This window comes from Hippopotamus amphibius, chromosome 7, assembly GCF_030028045.1.
Source record: "Hippopotamus amphibius kiboko isolate mHipAmp2 chromosome 7, mHipAmp2.hap2, whole genome shotgun sequence".
NCBI lineage: Eukaryota > Metazoa > Chordata > Mammalia > Artiodactyla > Hippopotamidae > Hippopotamus > Hippopotamus amphibius.
In genome coordinates, this window is record NC_080192.1 from 89,357,845 (window position 1) to 89,378,694 (window position 20,850).

Genomic DNA, 20,850 nt, shown 5'->3' on the forward strand with positions numbered 1-20,850 from the left:
ATCCTTGAAAGAACCAGTCAGGTAGCTGCAGCCCATACACATTCTCTCTCCGCGGCACATGGCTGCACGCCACTTTGTTCTTGGCCTCAACTGTCTGCGGCGGGATGGGGTGGCGTGGTCTGGGGGTACTGGTGGTGATGGAGAACCAGGTGCCCCACAAAGACCCATGTTCATTATCAGCATCAGACCGCTGACAACGTAGGAAGGCCCGCGGATCTTAACAACGCGCCTGCCTGCGAGCGTGGGGTGGCTCTGCTCCAAGCGGCAAGACGTCGCGAGCATCCAGTGTTCTCTCAGATGGGGGCGCAGGTGGGAAATCTGGTTGAACAGATTCTTCACTCGATTCTGGGGAGCGCTGTCCTCGGGCCAAGCCTTGGCTGGGGCAGGTGAAGCTCGCAGGTCCGGTTCCGGGCCGAATCCCAGTGCCTTGCCCGGGCGAGCCCCTCGGCAGCGGCCGTCGGCGCCAGAGCCAGACGCCGGGGCCGCTCCGCCCCCCGGTCTAGACCCGAGAAGCGGCCACCGCGCCCGGCCGCTCAGGCTCCGCACTGAGCTGCTGGTCCGAGGGTGGTGCCCGAAGTCAGGCGCTTCCTGCCTTCCCCTCGGCCTGGGTGCCGGGTTCCCGCGCCGGGCTCGGAGATTCCCGGGTCGCCCCGCCCCGCCCCGCGCCGCCGCCCGCGCCGGGCACGGTGCGCGCAGCGGCCCCGCCCCCGCCCCGCCCCTACCCCCTGCCCTTAGGGGGGCACCCCCACCGGGGCGGGAGGGGGGTCCGCCGGGCCCGGTCGCCGAGTGGCGGAGGTGACGGTAACCGCCTTCCCATTTCCGCCCGGCCGGCGGCGCGGCGCGGCGAGTGCCAGCGGAGGCGCGCGGTCCTCCCTCCGCCCGCCCGCGCCGGAGGCTGGCCCTGCCTCGCCGGCGCCTTTTTCCCCCGCAGCGCGGCGCCGCTCCGCCACTCGGGCACCGCAGGTAGGGCAGGAGGCTGGAGCGCCTGCCGCCCGCCGCCCGTAAGATGGTCACCTCGGCTGGACAGCTCGCCCTCTTCGCGCTGGGTACGTACGCCGCCTGCCGCGCGCCCGGCGCCACCTGCCCTCCGCGACTCCCCGCTTTCCCCTGTCCCCTCCACTACTCTCTCCCGGGGGGGGTGTTCTGCGCCCGCCTGGGAGAGGAGACGGAGGCGAATGCGTTTCGAGGCGTGCCGGCTGGGAGGCAAGGGGAGACACTGGGGCTCACGAGGGATTTGGGCAGCCTGTTCCGAAGAGGGGCACCGTCGAGCGCTCCGGCTTTCCCCGGGAAGTGGCCGCCGGGCCGTGAGTGAGAACGCCCGCCGGGGAGGGGGGAGCGGTGTGTGAACGGGCTTGAACTTTAATCCGCCGCGGCTGTGCGCTCCCGCACTTGCCCACACCTACCTGCTTACCTGGCTGCCTCCAAGCCGGTCTTCACCGGCTCCTGGAGCGCGTAGACTCGGAGAGGGTGGCCAGAGTCCGACCCTCCGGCCGGACCTGGCTGTTTCCCTGTCGCACCCCCTGCCTGCCCCTGAGCCCCAGCGACCGACAGATGTTCACCATCAGCAGCGGCGCCTCAATCTTCCAACTTTGAGAGTTCTCGAGCTTCGGGGTGGGTTTTGGATTTTTGTGCGGATTAATTCTTTTAATTAACTTCCCTGGGAGAAGTGGTTTAAGTGTCAGCCGAGGGCGCGAGTGAACCCCTAGACGAAGAGCTGCCAATTTCCTTTGAATTTGTTCTTGGAAGAGAACGAGGGATGGGGGAAGGGAGGGGAAATTAAACCCGGGTCGGGTCTGGGGAGCCGGTGAGTTTTTCAGCGGTGAAGCTCACTGCCCGGCCGGCTCTTGCCCCTCGCGGCGCAGAGTCTCTCTTGTGTTGAGATAGCAGATTAACAGCCCAGGTGTCCTAGTTATTGCCGTAGCTTTCGTGAAATGAACCGTTCAGTCGCTATCTCCTGAGTATAACCCTGTAAGGCAAGTTGCTCGCTGCAGGATCATTTATTAGAGCCTGAGAAAAGCTACCGAACCCCTCCCCGCAAAAAGCCCGGAGCCGCAGCCCCACCCAGTTCCGTGTACAGTTTCGGGGGGTTCACGGACCCGCCCGTAATCCTGCGGGTGAAACGCTGATTAAGAACGTCAGCAGAAGTGGAGGCATCATCTAAGGGAAATACAGAGCAGCCGTGGAACCGGATTCCGCAGTAGCTCCGAGGTGTACCCTCACCTGAAACTCACCAACAGGTGGCATGATCTGAGTGGCTTTTTTTTTCCCCTTTTCTCCAGACCTTTTTATATTTTTGTATTGATGGTTCTAATTTTAGAATTTTTTAAGCAGTAAAACATTACCAGTACAGTGGAAGCCTCCTGTATTCGAGTCCCTATGTAATGATTTTTGCAAATGCTAACAGTAGTAATAATAATAGCTAACACTATTTGAGCACTTCCTCTGTGCCAGCACTGTTCTAAGTGCTGCGCCGTGTATTAACTCATTTAATTTTCACACCAGTCTGATGAAGGAGGTATTATCAGCCCCATTTTATGGAGGAGGAAAGTGAAGCACATGGTCCCACAGTCAGTAGGTAGTAGGGCCAGAATTATGAGAGTGTGGAAGGAATGTCGATATTAAAAGTCACCTAACTATGGTCACTATAGTCCCATCTCCCAGGTTTGGGACTTTTCCTCGAGTCAGAGTGGGCGGAATATCCTGGAGCTTGCTTTAAATTGGGTTTTCTTTTGGACTCCCAGTATCTCAAGGCGGTCTTAGGTTATTCAGTAAAATTAGAGGCAAGAAACAATGAAGGTAAGCAAATTGGAGGAAGCCTTGTAAAGTTGCCCCTGCCCCACCGTCATAGTATACTTGCCCATGACGACTGCATTCATTCATTATGGAATTCTTCGCTTTTGCCTGAGTTCAACTTGATCTTTGTTTCCTTCCTTAAGAAAAAGATGTATAAACTTGCAGAGATTGATCCAAAGCTGGTTCATACAGTTCCAAACTATGAGCAGTTGAAAAAAGTAGAGGAAAAAGAAGGCAGGAGTAATTTACACCAGTGAGGATTCCTTTTTATTTATATTTCCTTTTTTTTTTTTAAGCCATTAGTTCTGTTCATCGACTACAGTTTCAGCCTCCTACCTCACTTTCTGCTGTGTTACTGAATACCCATCAATGCCACGTGCATCTTTATTCTGCACATTTCCTCCAGAGCTGTTTTCCTCTCATTTTTCTTAAATTAGTTGAAGGCAGTTCCAGAGAGATCAGCCAGTAATCAAGATCTAGAAAACCGGTTTCTTCCTCCTCCTTCCCCACCTGAAAGTACGTCTGTGGGGACAGTCTGAGAAGGAACTGCTGGGAGTCTCTGCTGATTCTTCTGATCACTTGATTGATGTTTTGGCCGAGAGAGTGTGGAGATTGTTGCTTAAATGGCAGCACTGGGAATAGAATTCAGGTTCCTGTGGTGGCTGCCTTCCCCTCTAAGGTTTCTGTCATTGGCAGAGCAAACTTCATAGGGGCTTGGCTCCTCCAGTCGCAGGTCCTCCCTGTGTCGAGGGAGCAAGATGTGTAACTTTGGGCAAGTTACTTAGCTTCTTTGTGCCTTGCTTTCCTCATCTATAGAATGGTGATATTAATAGGATTGTTGAATATAATTAATGAACCTAGAATGGTGCCTGGCACATCGTAAGTTTAATCAATCATCGTCACTCTGAACCCCGTAGAATTCCAGATATCGTTGCAGGTTATGTCCATTCTGTAACTGAGAGTTTGTCTTCTCTCGTTTCCCAGCTCCGCACCCTTCCTAAGACCCCCCTAAACTAAATACCACCTAAGCTAAAAACCTACTTAGAAATTTTAATGAATATTGTTTGGCAGATGATAAATTCAAGAAAGTTTGGAGTTCTTTTGGACCTTGTGAATTCTTTAATTTTTGATGAAGAGCACTTGTATTTCCTCCTCACTGTTCAGTGGTCAGTTGTTTATTGAAGTCAGCACTAAGTTCCAGTTTTCTTATCTATAAAGTGGGAGTCATAAAACTCTACCCACCTCACAGATTGTTATGAGAATCAAATGGTAAATATGGAAGCTATTTGTAAACTTTAAAAATAAAGGGCTACACACAAAATGACATTGATTTTATAATGGGCCTTATAACCCAGAAATGAACGTTATTATTTTTATGACAGCTCCCAGAAGTAGGACTAAATTTATGCTAAAGAAGAACATCCTAGGACACGAAATGGCATGAAGGATGGGTAGAGAGGAAACAGGTCAGCTTCCCTGTGGATTCCAGGCTGAGGGACCAGCAGGGGGCATGAAGTAAGAGGGTTTTCTTCTCCATTACATGGAAATGATGTCTTTCAGAGTGAACTGTGGAGGTTTGCCCAGGACACATGTTTTCCTTATTGGGCAGCCGTAATTAGGGAAAGTTCACTTCGAACAAGGGCTGTAAAGGTGTATATGAAAGGTTTAGTGGCTGAGTTTCCTGTATTTGCTTTTCCAAAATTTGGTTTCCTAGGATAAAGTGATCTTTCTGTAAATACTCAGTGCCCTCTGCAAAGGGGACCTTTCTTATAGGAGTAAATGATGCTTCATGTTCCTGTGGTAACATATGAAAAATAGATGGTTTTTCCATTAGGCCTATCTCTAAAGGGCTTTTAAAAGTGTGTTTTGAACAAGGCCTTGCTCTTTGGGCTGCCCGCTAAAAGGGACAGGGGATGGGAAGTGGAGGTTGGGTCAAACAAAATGGAACTGGCCTGACACACTGAATTGGGCATCTTGTGCCTGGCTTCACACTCAAAACCTCTGTAGTCTCTTCCACAGCAGTGCCCTCAAATTACCACCACCTGGAGGGCTTGGTAAACCAGATGGCTGGGCAGGAGGTGGGAGAGTCTGCGTGTCTAAAAGGTTCCCTGGTGTGGCTTGTGCTGCTCTTGGGGAGGAGAGCAAAGGGTCACTTTGAGACCCACCACTGTACAGGCGGTGCTCTTAGGGAATCTTCTAGCTTAACCAGTTGCATTTTGTCTAAAGACATTTGATGTTTTAAAAGCTGCTGTGGGTTTATGAGCGTTATTAAAGGTACTTCTATGGCCTGTCTTGTTGAACAGAGCAGAGTTAGAAGTGCTGAGAACTCTTAACTATTCTTAAGTATTCTCACACTTTACCTATGGAAAATGTAATGATCCCAGGTTATTAAACTCATGCTGACCAATGCTAATCATGTCATGCTTTCTTTCTTGTGGATCACCAAAAATTGACCATTGTTTTGCTGCCATTTCAAATATTTTTCATCACCTCATTTTAAAGTATGAACTTAATTCTATGCTAAATTTAGTATGTTTCAGATTGCATCTAGATAGAGGATTGGGGCCCTTTTATGGTAACTTTTGCTTTTTTTTTTCTTTTTTTCCTGTGAAATGTCAAGTATAAAAATCTTTTGTAGAATCAGGAAGACCAGAAATCTAGGCTACCAGAACCATCTCTTAGGAGCTCTTCATCTCAAGCACAAGGCACGTTCCCCTTAGACCAACTCCAAAAATCTGGGTAAATTCTTTTGAAGCACTAAGAATTAGTTGTATTAAATATGACTTGAATAGTTGTTACCTGGGCTTAGAAAAAGTTGGAAGTTTATTGAAATGGAATTTTATGTATTCACTTGTGTTTTTATTTCTTTCTCTCAAGTCAGAGGAAACAAAATTTTCTTTCTCTTCCCTAGTCTAGTGTTTTATACGCCTGGTACTTTTTGCCTTTAATAGTTTGCTGTCCTCTTACCTTGAAAAGCTTTCGCTTTTCCCCACCTTAGTGTTTATACTTCTCAAGTAGTTGCAGATGGTTAGGGCTTCCTCAAGGAGGGATTTGACACATAACTCCCTTGTGTAACAAGCTTGTATAACTTTGTGTAACTCCAGCCTGCTATTGCCTTTCCTCTTTTGGTTTTAATTTTTGAATGTGTTAACTTTTCTGGCTGCGAACCTCGACAGCAGAGTCCTGACCCCTCCATGTCCTACCTTCAGTTAACATTGGTTGGCGCTTGCCTCGTCTTCCCTACTAGTTTGAGGGCTCCTTGAGGGCCGAGCCCCTTGATCTTCAAATTTGCCTTTGGCACCTTGAGCACAGGCTGACCTTCAGGGGAGACCAGTGAGCACTTGATGAGTCCTTGGGGTGCCGGGTGCTGAAAACTCGAAGTGTAGACACAGTTGGCAAACCCTTGACTGGGTGGTAACATTTATCCTGAAAAACTCTTTCTTATGATAATCAAGGGTGGTTGCATATAAATTCTTGTATGCAACTCGTTTTCAGATAGCATTTTTTTTTTAATTATGGTTTGTTTTTGATTGCAAAAACATTTTTTTCCCTCTAGAACATAGAAAATTCAGGAAAGTGTAAGAGAAGAAGTATTTTAATGGCCTGTAACTCCACTACCCAAAGACAACCATGATTACCATTCCGTTGCACAGCCTGATGGATGAATGTATAGGTCTATAGATAGTCTTTAAAGCTTTGTGTGAATTCTGAGAGGCTCACGCTGTTTAACTTATTTGTTTTTGTAACTTAGTCTTTCATAATAAACATTTTTATATCATTAAACATTCATCCATAACATCATCCTCAGTGGCTGGGAAATAATCCCTTGATCATGTTTACTATAATCTTGAAGCCCCTTGGCCATATAGATTTTTCTTATTTCTCACTGTTACAAGTAATACACACACTGTTGTTAGGAATATAAATGGATACTTTTCTTGGAAGTCAACATGGCAGTAGCTATCAATTTTATGTGGGTATAATTTGGGTCGTTGATTTCACTTTTTGATATATATGCTGCAAAAATACTTGCCTAAAAATGCAAAGAAAAATGTAAAGGATGATGATTGCTGACTTATTTATAATAGTAACAAGTTGCCAGTACTACACTATTGTAATTTTTTAAGGAGATTCCTTATATAAGATATGTTTATATATGAATACAATTATTCACTATGTACCTATTTAAAAGAATAAAGGTTTTTACGAAATATTAAATTCAAAAAGGCAGGTTCTAGAACCAGATGTATAGTATGAGGCCACGGTTTGAATTGATTGGTTTTTTTATAACAAGCATATAAAGTTTTTTTTGTTTGTTTTTATTTTTATTTTTTTGGGGGTACACCAGGTTCAATCATCTGTTTTTATACACATATCCCCGTATTCCCTCCCTTCCGCATATAAAGTTTATAATGATAGAATCAAGAAACATAAATGACACCACAGACATTCTTGTGCATAAGTATTTGCCTCATCTTTGATTATTTAGGATAAGTTTCTAGAAATTGGCCCTTTCTCCCACCAGCAGTATATGAATGCTCACTTTTTGGACTCTTCTGTAACCAGAAGTTAGTTTTAACATTTGCCAAGTTGACTGAAGAAAAAGAATCTCAGCCCAATTTCATATATGATATTTGTTAGGGTGGGTAGGTTTGCAGGTCATTTGTCATCTTGTTATTTGCATCTTAACCTTTTCAAAACTTTTTCTTATTGATGGATCATCCTTTTCTTAGAACTTTACGACACACTTTATATTAAAGGTTATTAATACTTGGCAATATTCCCTCATTTATTGTTCGTCTTTTATGGTTTGTTTATGGTATTTTTGACATGCCTCAGGTTTTTGTTTTTTTGTAGCAGAAATTATGTCTTTCCCCTTAAGCATTCTATCTTTGCTTGTGTAATTAGGAAAACCTTCCCTGTCCCAAGATGAGGCACATATTTACTTATTTTTTTCTTCTAATTCTTTAGTGGTCTCGTTATATTGAACTAATCTACCTATAATTCATTCTAATGTATGGTGTGAGCTATCAATACAACTCATGTTTCATTTTTTTAAAACAGCCAACCAATTAATATTCTCAATTGTCATTTGTGGAGTAATCTATCCTTCCTACTGTGGTTTGAAATTCCATTTTTTATCATATGCTAAATTCTTCTAAGTACGTGAATCTGTGGAATTTCAGTTTGGTTCCTTTATTTTGTTTTTTTGCCCTTATTGTGAACTTGTTCATTCATGTAGTCTACAGATATTTATTGAGCACCTATTCTGTCCTGGAACTGCTTCTAGGTGCTAGGGAATCAGCCAGGAATGATTCCCTGTTTCCATAGATCTTGTTCTCTAGTGGGTGAGACCTTTTCCCTGTTTTGTATTCTAATTGGTTGTTGATATCGAAAAGCTTTTTAAGAATTATACTTACAGTTGATCCCTGAACAGCACAACAGTTAGGGGACCAGCCCCCCAAAATTCCACCTTTAATTCATGGTCAGCCCTCACATCACAGGTTTCTCCACATCCAAGGTTCCCCCGGACAGACTCAATCAACCCGGATCACGTAGTAGTGTAGTATTTACTATCGTAAAAGAATTCACATGTACATGGACCCACACAGTTCAAACCTGTGTTGTTCGAGGATCAACTGTATTTTGTAATGGGCTTTGTTCATTTTAATAGTCTTTCAGTTGATTCAGGCTTCTTGTGTAAATGATCATGTAATTTTGAATAGTGATAACTTTGCCTCTTTCCTTTTATATTTTCATCTCATTACTTTTTCTTATCTTATCATGCTGGCTGGAACTTTAAGAACAACAGTTTTTTAAAGGTAGTAGATATCCTTATATTTTTCCTGATGTACTGCTAATGTTTGTAGCCTTTAAGAGGGTGACTTTTTGGTTATTTATATATAATATACATATATATGTGACTTTATATATGTATATATATGCATATAAACTTTATCATGTTAATAAAATATACTTCTCTTCATAACTTACTAAAAGATTTGGTATTTTGCTTTGTTTTTTAAAACAGGGGAGATAATGTGTTGTTGTTGCTGTTGTTTATCCAAATGTTTTGAGGATGTTTATTGACTCAGTTAAATCAAAGCCATTCTTAAATTCCTGGAATGAATCTTCTTGGCTATGTGGTCTTATTCTCTGTAGCTACTGCTAGATTTGATCTGTTCTGAAGTATTTGGGGTCTTTTTTTCCTTTTTAGGTTTTGACATCAGTGTTATGTCAGCTTTATAAAATAAGTATTAAAACGTTCCATCTGTTTTATGCTCTGGAGTAGTTGAAATATGGAAATCAAATTCTTCTGTGAAGGCCTGAAAGAAATTGTTTATGAAACTTTTGTACCTGGTCCCTTTTCAGTGATCAGTTCAAATTTTCTACTTCTTGAGTTGTTTTTGGTAATTATTTATTTTCCTCTCAATCTATTCAATTCAGATTTCTAAAGCTTTAGCACAGCTTTAAAAATGATCTCCTTTTAATTAAAAATTTTTCTTTTGTACCTGCCACCTCAGTTAACATGACTTAACCAAATACGAAACATAACACTTAGGCCCCCAAAATAAACTATATTTTTAATTTGTTTTTCTTGATAATGATATTTTGAAGAAAAACTTTTTTTTATCATTAACCAAATTCAGAGTTTCATATTTGATAGTTTATTTGCATAAATGCATGTGCTGAAGTTGTTTGGATGTTGCCTGGCACTGTGATTTCTAGCAGGGGCTGCTAAGTAGCTTCCTGATGGTTTCTTAAGCTTTAAAAAGTTTAAAAACCTCCAAATACGCTATTGTGTCTATTAGGTGCTACTGTAGTTTTTGGAGCAAGGTGGGAGATTTCCGTTGTTTGCTCACTTGCTTTTTGTTTATTTTCTTAGTTTGTTTTTAAGATCAGTACTTCTAGGTAAAAGTGTTGGGTTCTTACAAAGAGACCACATCTTCATCTTGGACTTTAGGCCTTCAGTCTGAGTTTGAATGAGGTTAGTAAACAATTCTCCTGAGTACTTGGAGAATAGATATACATTGACAGCTCTTTCGTCATCTCTTTCCAGGGCCGAGGCACCCTCTGTGTAATTGCTGTACTTCCAAGAGGTATGGGAGATTAACTGGCTAAATAGTACACGTAATGTGGTGACACAAAAGCGGCCAAAGCTGATAAACGAGAGGTTTGCAATTACACACTCTGCTCCCCTCCCTCTGCCAGGCCTTGGCAACAGGGAAAACACAAACTTAGGATACTTTTGTTGGTTGAAAGAAACCGCATAAGACCTGTAACTTTCACCGTGGCAGTGGCTCTGAGGAATTGGCATGTGAGCTGTGGAGGGATGTAACCTGGTCACTTTATTTGTCACTGAGCTCAGCGGGAAACTCTGGGGCTTGGGCACCTCTCACCTTGGGCGGGTTTCTGGGTTACCGCTTTTGCATTGAAGGAGCACATCAACAGGCCAGTTCGTATGCTGTACACGCTCCCTGCCAGCACATTTGAACAATGACAGATGTTTTTGGCACATAGCAGACCTTGGGTATTATAATTAGGGTTTCAGGGGATGAATCATAGGTCCCTGAACCAGAATGAAAGCAAGCCCGGGGCCTGAGCATTTTTTTAGGGAGGTGAGGTAAACTCATAGATCACGTAGATGGGGAATCCTTCTGGATCTGGACTCTCCCTAAACCTCATCAACTCCTCCCATGTCCCCACCTCCAAAAAAAACAAAACAAAACAAAAACCCCAAACAAACACATCTTTTGTGAGGGCCCCAGTGCGGGCCACTTAGTGTCACCCAGAACACGCACACCCTCTGGTTGCCACCTCCCCACGTGGGCTACTCAGGGTACACTCCTTCTCTGCCAGCCTCGCTAAATCCTACTCATTCTTTTTCCACAGTGAAATAGAAATCAGAATCTACAAACAAAAGAATCTAGAAAACACCCCCACATTCAGCTCATCAGAGACACCCTCTTATGAGGTTTAACTGTCAGGGATCTTACCAGATCTCTTTCTGTGTGTGGTTACGGATATATTTGTGTATTCACTCTTTTTCTTTCAAAAATAGCATTTGATATTTTAAAATCTGCTCTTCCCTTACAGTGTGTCGGGAAACTATTTCTGTGGCAAAAATACAAATGTATCTATCAATCTATTCTTAACGACTAACACATTCCATTATACAGCTTTATCATTGTTTATTTATCCAGCCCTTATTGATAGAGATGTAGGTTGTTTCAAACTTTTAAATATTCAAACCTGAAGTGAAAATGTTTACAGCTAAATTATTACCAGCATCTTTGAATTATTTTCTATGGCCAAATCCCCAGAAATGGATTAGTAGGTCAAAAGGTACACACTTTCACATCTTAATATGTTTTGACAATCTGCCTTCCAGGAAAGGTAGACAGATTTATACTCTATCCTATGTGTAAGTGCTTATTTATCAGCAAACTTGCCTATAAAGAATATTATCGTTTTCTAGACTTTGCTAATCATGTTGGCAAAGTGGTATCTCCTTGTTTTAATTTGTAGTTCTTTGGCTAAAACAGAGTTTGTTACAATTGAATGCTTTTTCATGTTTGAGTATTTGAATTTATTTTCTTGGGACCTACCCATTTCTGTCCTTAGGTCATGTTTTGGATGGGTGAGTTATTTTCTCATTGATTTTTAAGCAGTTTTATAGAAGATATATTAAATATTTTCCTTATTTTGTCATTTAGCTATTTAAATTTATGTGTGTGTATGTTTGGGTTTACAGAAGTATGGTTTTGTTTTTAACTTTTAAGGACTTAAAATCTGTTTGTTATTTCTTTGTGATTTCTACTTTTGTCTTAGGGTAGGAAGGGATTTGCTATGACTCTTTGATCTCTCATTTCCACTTGTAGTTTTGTGTTGTTACTTTTTGGATTTAAATTTCACTTCTTTGGGAATGCATTTTGGTGTAAGATGTGAGATAAAAGTCTAACTTGCCTTTTTGTCAAAATGATCCTGTTCCTCAAACACCATTTGTTGAATAATTCTCTACTCACTGATTTCGAATCCCACTTTTGTCACTTGAGACTTTCTTAGGAGTACTTGAGTCCTTTGGGAGTTTCTGTTCTGTTCCATTGATCTGAGGCTTACCCTGTAATGAACCATTCTTTGAGGCTGGGAAAGTGTCATTGCCCCAGGACGTTGGGGCAGAAAAATCTTGAGAAGTAGGCAGGCATTGGGTGGGCATTGAGTCTCACTGTCCTGAGAGGCATGGTGAACCTGCCTCTGCGCTCCTATTCTTTCTGGAACTTTGTGCTTTGCAGGACTTGGGGGTCACAAGGCAGCCCTGCGGTCCTCCATGTGACATTCTCGTTAACTGAGACGGTATATTTTCATGTCGCCTTCTCAAACAGGAGGACTGTGGAGTTGGCTGTGACATACCTGGAGCCACAGACCAAACCTGGCACATCTCCCAGGATAAAGGAAATAATTGAAGCATCAAAAAGTCACTTCGCTGGAAAGTCATAACATTGTTTTCTGTATTAAAACAAACTCAGATATATTAGTGAATAGAGTGCAAGATTGAAATATCGAAATTAATTCTATGGATACAAGACTTCAAATTGTAATTTTTTTTAAATTCAGTTGTTTCAGGTTGTGCCCCCCCAAACTCTGGAGGAGCAGGTATGAGTTCCTTCTCTTTGCCATTTTGGGGGATTTAATGGAAAAGTTTGAGAAGTACTGTCCCATGTGGATGACTAATTTTCACGTACTTGGAGCAGTATGGTAACTAAAATGAATAACTTTATCATTCTTCTGCTTACTTTTAATTTGCCTTTCATTTTCTAAGTTTTCCTAAGGTAAAAAATTATTGATTTTAGATCTTTCTTCTTTTCCACTATTCATTCAATGCTATAAATTTCCCTGTAGACACTGCTTTCACTGCATCTCACAAAATGTGAATTCTGATGTTGTTGGGTGAAGGAGTCTGTAGATATCCATTATATCCAGTTGGTTGATGGTGGTGTTGAGTTCAGCTATGGTCTTACTTATTTTCTTCATGCTGGATTTGTCCATTTCTGAAAGAGAGGTGTTGAAATCTCCAACTGTAATAGTGGCTTCATCTATTTCTCCTTGCAGTTCTGTTCATTTTTGCCTCATGTATTTTGAACTTTTATTGTTAAGTGCATACAGGTTAAAGATTGTTATGTAACTCCATCATTCTTTAATGATTCTTTAATGATTCAGGGTCTCCAAGTGCCTGAAGATAATCACTAGTAAATCTTTTATCCCCATGTGGTACCTGTAGTTAATGCAAAACTTCCATTACTACCTGCTAACAAGGAGAGCTTTCTTCCTTAATCACAACTCTATTTTAACTTTCCTTGTGGAGAGAAAAATATATAGACAAGGCATTACTTCAACTTCCTGGATTAGTGCTCTGTTAGAATTAAGATAGTGGGATCTTCTTTGATTGAGGCCATCCTTTCAAATCAGTTCTTATTTTGAAACCTCTGTAGGTTGTAGAAGGTTCCGGTGAATGGATTGGTCGTGCCCCAGTGAATCACTTGGGAGTTAGAGATTTACACTTAGAAAAACATCAACTCACTATGTAATATAAACTTACGTTCTTGTGAAGTACCCCTTTCGCCTATGGTGGTACAGAAGAAAAAAAAAAGTCCTTTCAACTAAATTGGATTTTTTTTTGGATTTCAGGTAAAAGGCAGGACATTTTTCTTTTAACAGTAATAACAGAGGCATTTGGAGTATCTCAGCTGTCATCCCATGTAGAATAGAAACAAGTGATCAAACAGTAATTATGTTTTTTGTGAACTGGGCTTAACGTAACATTTTATTCTTAATTCACCCAAGGTAGCTACTTTATTCATTTATAAAGCCCAGGCGATGAATAACGAAAATAAGATCTGTCAGCTCAAAGTGAGGGATGCTATTTGTTTGTTTAGGTTGTTTTATACATGGATTGTTCACTTCAGCAGACATTTAACTGTGTATCAGACCTCTGCTGGGTTTGGTGATATTAATGCAAAGAGGGCCATGACCTAGCTCTTGCCCCCAGCCCCTGAATTCTTTGTAGATTGTAGCAGAAGCAAACAAACCGTTTTTCACAATATGACATGAGATACACAGTGGACACCCTGGGCTGAAGAGGAGGTTTTCTTGAGGGAGGTTTTCTAGCAGTCCAGTGGTTAGGACTTTGCGCTCTTACTGCCGAGGACCTGGGTTCAATCCCAGGCCGGGGAACTAAAATCCCACAAGCTGTGTGGCGTGGCCAAAATAAAGAGGAGGGTTCTTGGTATGACAGGGCAAGGCACTCTAAGGAGATAATGGCCATCGCTTAGAACAGTGCCTGGCACATGGTAATTTAAGTGCCTTGTATACTATACAAATTCCTTTAACCCATCTAGCAATCCTATGGCATAAGGTGATTATCCCCATTTTACAGATGAGGAAACTGATGCACAAAAATGTTAAGTAACTTGCCGAAGTTCCTACAGCCAGTAAGTTGCAGAACAAGGATTTGAACCCAGGACCCTTGCCTGCTGTCCTAGCCGTCCCGCTATTCTGTTTCTCCATGTCATCCATGGAAGGCTGTGGATACCGAGAGGCCTGGTGTCAGTCATGTGTGAGAGTGCCCTTTTGCAGTAGACATTAAGTGTAATCAGGCTTTCAGACAGCGGCTCCCTAAATAACATTTACCATATTGAGAGTAACTGCCATGAAGATAATTGTCATGCTGGCTAAAATGTAATAGTACTACTTCTCAGTGCGATGAAACATAAAGAAACAAGTGTGAGAGAGGTTTTTTTTCCCCTTCTTCAATCAAAAGTTCAGAAGTTCAGAAGACAGATAATCACATGATGTGTGTGTGACTTAACATATTTTGTTGTGACCAGGGAGCCTCTAATAGTTAATTTGTTGATGGAGGCCTGTTTGCATTTCTACCATAAATTTTTTAAAAGGTGTTTGTTTTAAAGGGTGACCTCTTCCATTTATGCAGGCAGCCTGTCCCCAGCGGGTGACGTGCCTGAAAAATCACAGTGCACTTGAACTGCAGCTTGGAAGGCCCTCTGCTAGAGGGGCTGGCTTCGCCCTCCTCATCCCCCTTTCACGCCTCCCCAGTTGACATTTCCCCCAAATAAGAGTGGAAGGTGGAAGAGTCTTTAACACTCTTACTTTGACACTTTTAGTTCCTCCCAGTCCAACTAAAGATAGAATCTGTGTTAGCACATTTACTAATAGCTGGCTTACTTGCAGACTCTCCACCCCAGCAGTAGCGATGACATGTACCCACAGACATCATAGGCATCTCCATGGACTTGTTAGAGTCTCAGATCAGAACAGAAAGAGCATTTACTGTTTCACTTGTGTATACGAACTTCATTAAGCTGGCAGCATTTTTGATGGCCTTTGTACCTCTGAATAGATAGTTGGGTATTGGAAACCCATCTTTTAGAACAGTGCTGCAGCGTGGACAGTCGACAAAGGTTGATTCAAGGTGATTTTTTTTCCCTTTAGGTAAAGGTAATGGGGTCGGATGCGTTGGCAATCAGTGTATTACTAACACACAAAACAGCCAGAGGGACGGACCTCTTTTGCAATGAGTGAGCTTCTGAAAGAGAATGTGGATTTTACAAATCTGTATCTTGTTTAAAGGACCTTTTTTGATAATCCTTTTCTAGAACAGTCTTTCTTTCCTTAGTGGGTTTGTAAATCCAAATCATTCACCTCTCTGGTTTGCCTACAGTAGGTTGCCTCTACCGTGGCTACCCCTCTTAAAAAAAAGTTGACTAGTTGGGAATTGTGTTAGGGGAGCCAGGAAAATAAACTCTCTCCTGAGAGTCTCCCACACAGGTAGTGACTCCTTATAAAACTCCTTCTATTCTCAGAGCAGAGGGTCTGCTTGACTTTTCCACGGGTCTTCTCTACACTGGGCTACAGGCTTCCTTGATCTTTGTTTGCGTCATCTAATCTCTTAGTGATCCACTATCTAAGGTTTCTCCTCTGATTGATGCTCTTTGGTTGTGACGTTCAACAGGAGAGAAATAAAGGTTTAACGTTTTGGAACAGAGCAATCCTTTGGGGACAAAATGTCTTCATCTTTTCAGCTTGTGCCTCAGAACCCAAGGAACTAAAATTGCACAGGGCTGGTGTGTGATAACGAGGGAAAGACTAGGAAATAAGCCCGGCTGTTTTCCAGCAGGAAGAAGATAAACGTGCTTCATCATTCACATGCGTGTTTCACCTGCTAATCAGGGAACGGCGCTTTCCGGCCATTTTCTGTTCTCCTGCGGGAGGAACCGTGTGAAGCAGGGAGCGGGTTCTCCTCCAGTGGGTGACTGTTCACGGGCCAAGGCTGGAGAGGCAGCCCCCACTGCTGAGCGCTCCCACAAGCCCGCCCTGCTGATGGGGAGTTTATCTGAGCTTTCAGCCTTGGGAAGTGAACCACAGGACGGGGCGGGGGGCGGGGAGCGGGGGGAAGGGCTATGCTTTTTATCCTAGAAAATGGGATATGATGTGCACCTCCCCTTAAAAATACTTCCTTAAACAAGGCAGGTACCAGCTGCCCTGGTAAATGGGGGAGGGGGTCAGGCTGCAAGGTGAGACCCCCTTCTAGGCACGTGGTCTTCAGCCCTAAGCATGCTGTGACCCAGGCCGGTCCTGGCTCAGCCAAGAATGTCCTCTGGGGGCTGTGATGTCATCTGACTCTCCTGCAAGCAGAGCAAAAGCGGGCAAATGACCTCACCGTTTGGCCTTGAAGACAAAAGTCATCCACGTTTGTGAATAAGCACGTTTAGGTCTGCAGTAAGTCGGCAGAGATCTGCGCGGTTCTCCCTACCAGCTGTGTGCCGTTCTTGGTGCCTCCACCTTAGCCTCTTTTATGAATGGTTCAGTCTTTGTTTTCACCTGGGCTGTTTATCACCTGAGCTATTTTCAGATGCTACACAGGCAGAAGTTTTCTGAAAATCTAGGACTTTGATTTATATAAAAACCTTTTGCTTTGAGGAGGTAGACAAATGGTATGAGTGTCCTCAGGTACTGTCTCCCTTATCCTGGCGGAGAAAAGAAGAATCCACTTTCGTTCGTAGCCATACCAACAGATGGCATCTTGCTGCATAGACCGTAATTGTGTGCAAGGGTGTGAGAATGTGTGCATGTGTTTCATCTAGAGGTTTCATTTCCTACTCCATGGGCTTTTTGTTTCAGCTTTCCTCTTGCCGACGCCCTCAGCTTCTGCAGTGCCTCGCACGATGCCTACCATTTAGTGGTTGATCCTTACATTTTTATTGATGACAGAAAATTTATCCCCAGAGTCTCTCTTCACTTCTCTTTTCTCTTCTTTCCTCCCCCCTCCCCAGCTCTCACTTTCAAAACATCATTGACTTAGCAGCCGGTGTTTTTTGAGCAGAAGTGGGAAATAGTTCCATTTTCGAGGCCAACTGTGATCACTTGGACATGGCTGTTTCTAAGGCTTTGGAGGCTGAATCTAAGTTCAGGGGGAAATAGTGCTGTGATCAATTAGTAATGTCTGTTGTGGGCCCAGTGTAGAGGTGGTGTCACACGTGCAGTATATTTGCATTCCTGCCTGGGATGATGGGCCATTTTTCTTAAGAATGAGAAAAAGGCATGTTTCTCCAAGGAATTAGTTGAAGATGTCCCCACTTATGTTGCTTACGTTTCCTGCCTTTTAAAAACTACAGTACTCTAATTTTTAAGAAGTGTTCCATAAACCTAATACCATAACCATGTAGAAGTGCTACGAGTTCTGTTAGGCAGGATTAGCATCCAGCAAGGCACAGAGCCTGTGTGGGTGTGGATTGGTGCATCCTGTTGTCATTCAGGACATGGGGTTATTTGCCTACCTTCAGAGAAGAAGCAGAAAACTACAGATAATGCTGGGTGACAAAACTCTGTGTTGATGTTCACGTCTGCCGATCTTGGGCCCTTGTTGGGTTATTAGCAGGAGTGTTCCGGCTACCTGCCAGTCAGAAGGGAACACTGACATCTCACTTTCTCAGAGGGAGGGATTCCCTTCCCTACAGGGTATGTAGCATGTCGTGGTACTCCCACCCCAGCAGCCATCAGCATCCTTATACCCGCATCAGTGGGGGTAAGCATCCCTGTATAACTGTCCCCCACCGTCACTGTGAGGGGATAAGAAAGAAAGTAGGGAGAAGGGCTGTGTCCGCACGGGACATAGAAGTTGCAGCAGAGGCAGGACTTGTAGGGCAAAGAAACCTGGAGCAGAGTATGGTGTCTGGGTCTGTGCATTTGCAGCTGTACGTGCTCTGGTCACAGGTTGGCTCAGAGCCTGTTCACTTTGCTACCCGTGGGCCCTTCACTTCTGAGTCTGGGATGCTTTAGGCCAGCTGCAGGTGGTACCAGAGGGGTATATGGTGAGCAGGATTAGACACTGTGTGAGCCTCCGGAAGGTTTTGGGCACAGCCGTTATTGTCTGGACCCTACTTATCCTGGATGTTGAATGTGAGTCTCACAGGTAAGTCTGAGGTTCCTTTGGACTGAGATTCCTAGAACCTGTCTAGGAATGAGCAGAACCAGAACCTTCATTCCGGTTTGTGGCATCCTGGAGGATCTCGGTGCCAGGGCGGAGGGGGCAGACCCCAGATGGGAACTGTTAATGAACACTGTTTAGGGAAATGTGAGATCATCAGGACCGAGATGAGATTGACTTATGTGGCTTTGGTGCTTGCTGGCACTGAGCTTGCTAATGTGTTTCTTCAAACCTGTGTTTGTTGACTCAATTCCTTCCTATTTTCATTTTTTTCGAGGGAGAGGGGGTCTTCCATCTGAAGTGGTCAGGAAAGGTTTTTGAGGACATTGATGTTTGAGCTGGTCTTGAAGGTAAAGAAGGCAGGGAAATAGTAGAGGTAGAGATGGAGTGAGGAGAGGAGGTCCCACACTCAGCCCTTCCGAGTTCCTGAGCCCTGCTGGCTCTGATTCTGTTCTATACCCAACCACTCCTTACCCCCTCCCGGAGGCCCCCTCATCTTCCGCCTGGGCTCTGCCGTAGTCTCATCCACTCCTCCAGTTTCCAGTCTTGCCTCTGTAAGGCCTCTTCTGTTTCCCGGTACCCTGGGTGATCCATCTAATTAGATGTGTGACTGCTCTTCTCAAAACCTTCCAGTGGCTGCCAGCTTGGGATAAAATTCAGATTCCTGGTGCTCCCCATGACAGACACCTGCCTGGCATCCCTCCAGCCTTGTTTCCCACTGCTGTCTTCCTCCAGCCACACCAGCCTTCTTGTCTTTCTTGAACACGCTTAGTTCACTCCAACCTCAGGACCTTTGCACTCATCTTCCTTCAGCTTTGACTGCTCTTCTACATATTTGCAGGACAGCTTCCCTCATTTTATTCAGGTCCTTGTTAGATGTCACCTATTCAGAAAGGACATCCATGATGACTTTACCTATCTATGCACACACACATGATGAAGAAAATGTTCCAGTGTCTGCATTATTTCTTGGAGAACTGTCATCACAGAAAAGTTCTAATGGTGTCATCTTATTCCAGAATGAAAGAACCTAGATTTCACAAAGTCCTTATAAAGTACTCCTGCTAGAATAGGAGTTCAGGTCTCACCTTCTTTAGTTCACACTTCCTAGACATCTCTGTGGAACTGTCTCCCAGGTTTGGCTTTAAAAGGACCTGAATTCATTCAGGAGGTATTTGTTCAGAGCTGTATATGTGTCAGGCACCGTTCTGGGCACTGGGCATACAGCAAACCAAAAAGTATCTCTCCCCTACCCTGACTTGGTGCCAAGGAGACAGAAAATAAACAAGTAAACCTACAGTAAAATGTCAGTTTGTGACAGCGCTGGAGATGGAAAGTGAGCTGCTGGCTTCATTACCTTACAAGTGGGTCTTCATAGAAGGATGCTCTTGGGCAGTGAAAATGCATCCAGTTCTCTCTTGTTCCTTTCCTGCCTGAAGTGTAAGAAAGGACAGGAAGAGGAAGGGTGGAAGACTTCTCTGTCACAGTAGCTGCATTTTGTTATGACAAAGGCTGTGCTTGATACCACATAGGAGCCCACCTCTCAGATGTAGCTGGAGGGCCCAGAAGTGGGATTAAACCATCCTTCTAGCAACTCTTGGGTTCTGCTCCCTCAGTCTCGGAGCCGATGGCTGGCTGGCAACAGATCGAAAATTGTATGCATCACTTGTGCTCAGCTGGGGGAACATCTAGGATACATCATCTATTTTATGTCAGAAACCGCAGAAGCAAGGCCAGTTGCCTGAAACCAGGGCACTGGGTTTCCTTGGTTGTTTCAAACGCTGCTCAGATTCCTGGCGGTGCCTATCCGCCTCACTATTGGAAGACGTCTCTGGAAGACCCCTCCCCCACTGTTCCTCCCTTTCCTCTTCCCCAGGTTCCCACCTGCCTGATCCATGGCCTGTTTCCAGAGGGTTCTCCTCTGCTCTCTCCCATCCTGACACTCCCCCCACTTTGAGACTAAGACTTGGGGTCCACAGTGGCTCAGCTCAGTCAGATCAGCCACCGATCAAAGCTTCTCCCTGGCCGCCACTGTCAACATACAGTTGTCTAATAGACTGTAGTATTCTTCGAGCAGTTTGGGACTTATAGAAAAATTGAGCAGAAATTACGAAGAGCTCCCATATACTTCCCTTGTCATCAACGTCTTGCTTTAGTGTGGTACGTTCACTGTAATTGATGAGCCAATATTGGAACATTATTATTGTTAATGAAAGTTAATGTTTTTTAACTGAAGTTAAGTGTAAGCAAGAGTCCCTAGTTTACATTAGGGTTTATTCTTTGCGTTGTGCATTCTGTGAATTTTTAAAAATGCGGATGACATGTATCCACCATTGTAGTATCACGTGGAATAGTTTCACTGCCCTAAAAATCCTCTGTGTTCCCCCCGTTCATCCCTTCCTCTCTCCCTCATCCCAAACCCCTGGCAACCCGTGATCTTTTCACTGTCTCCATAGTTTAGCCTTTTCCAGGATGTCATGTAGTTGGAATCACACAATCACAGTACATAGTCTTTTCTGATTGGCTTATTTCACTTAGGAATATGCATTTAAGGT

At 43.8% G+C, this 20,850-nt stretch overlaps 1 protein-coding gene across 5 annotated transcripts in view; it reads left to right on the top strand.

Annotated features, from left to right (window-relative positions):
• Positions 1-578: 578 nt before the first annotated feature.
• Positions 579-20,850, top strand: part of TGFA (transforming growth factor alpha) — a 100,927-nt gene continuing 80,655 nt past the window's right edge. For 3 of the 5 annotated variants that reach the window (XM_057742989.1, XM_057742987.1, XM_057742988.1), the window contains exon 1: positions 579-1,046. In XM_057742989.1, coding sequence (XP_057598972.1) covers positions 1,007-1,046 — 40 coding nt within the window. In that variant the 5' untranslated portion in view covers positions 579-1,006. The remainder of the gene's footprint in view (positions 1,047-20,850) is intronic. The other 2 variants (XM_057742991.1, XM_057742990.1) reach the window with 2 other exon arrangements.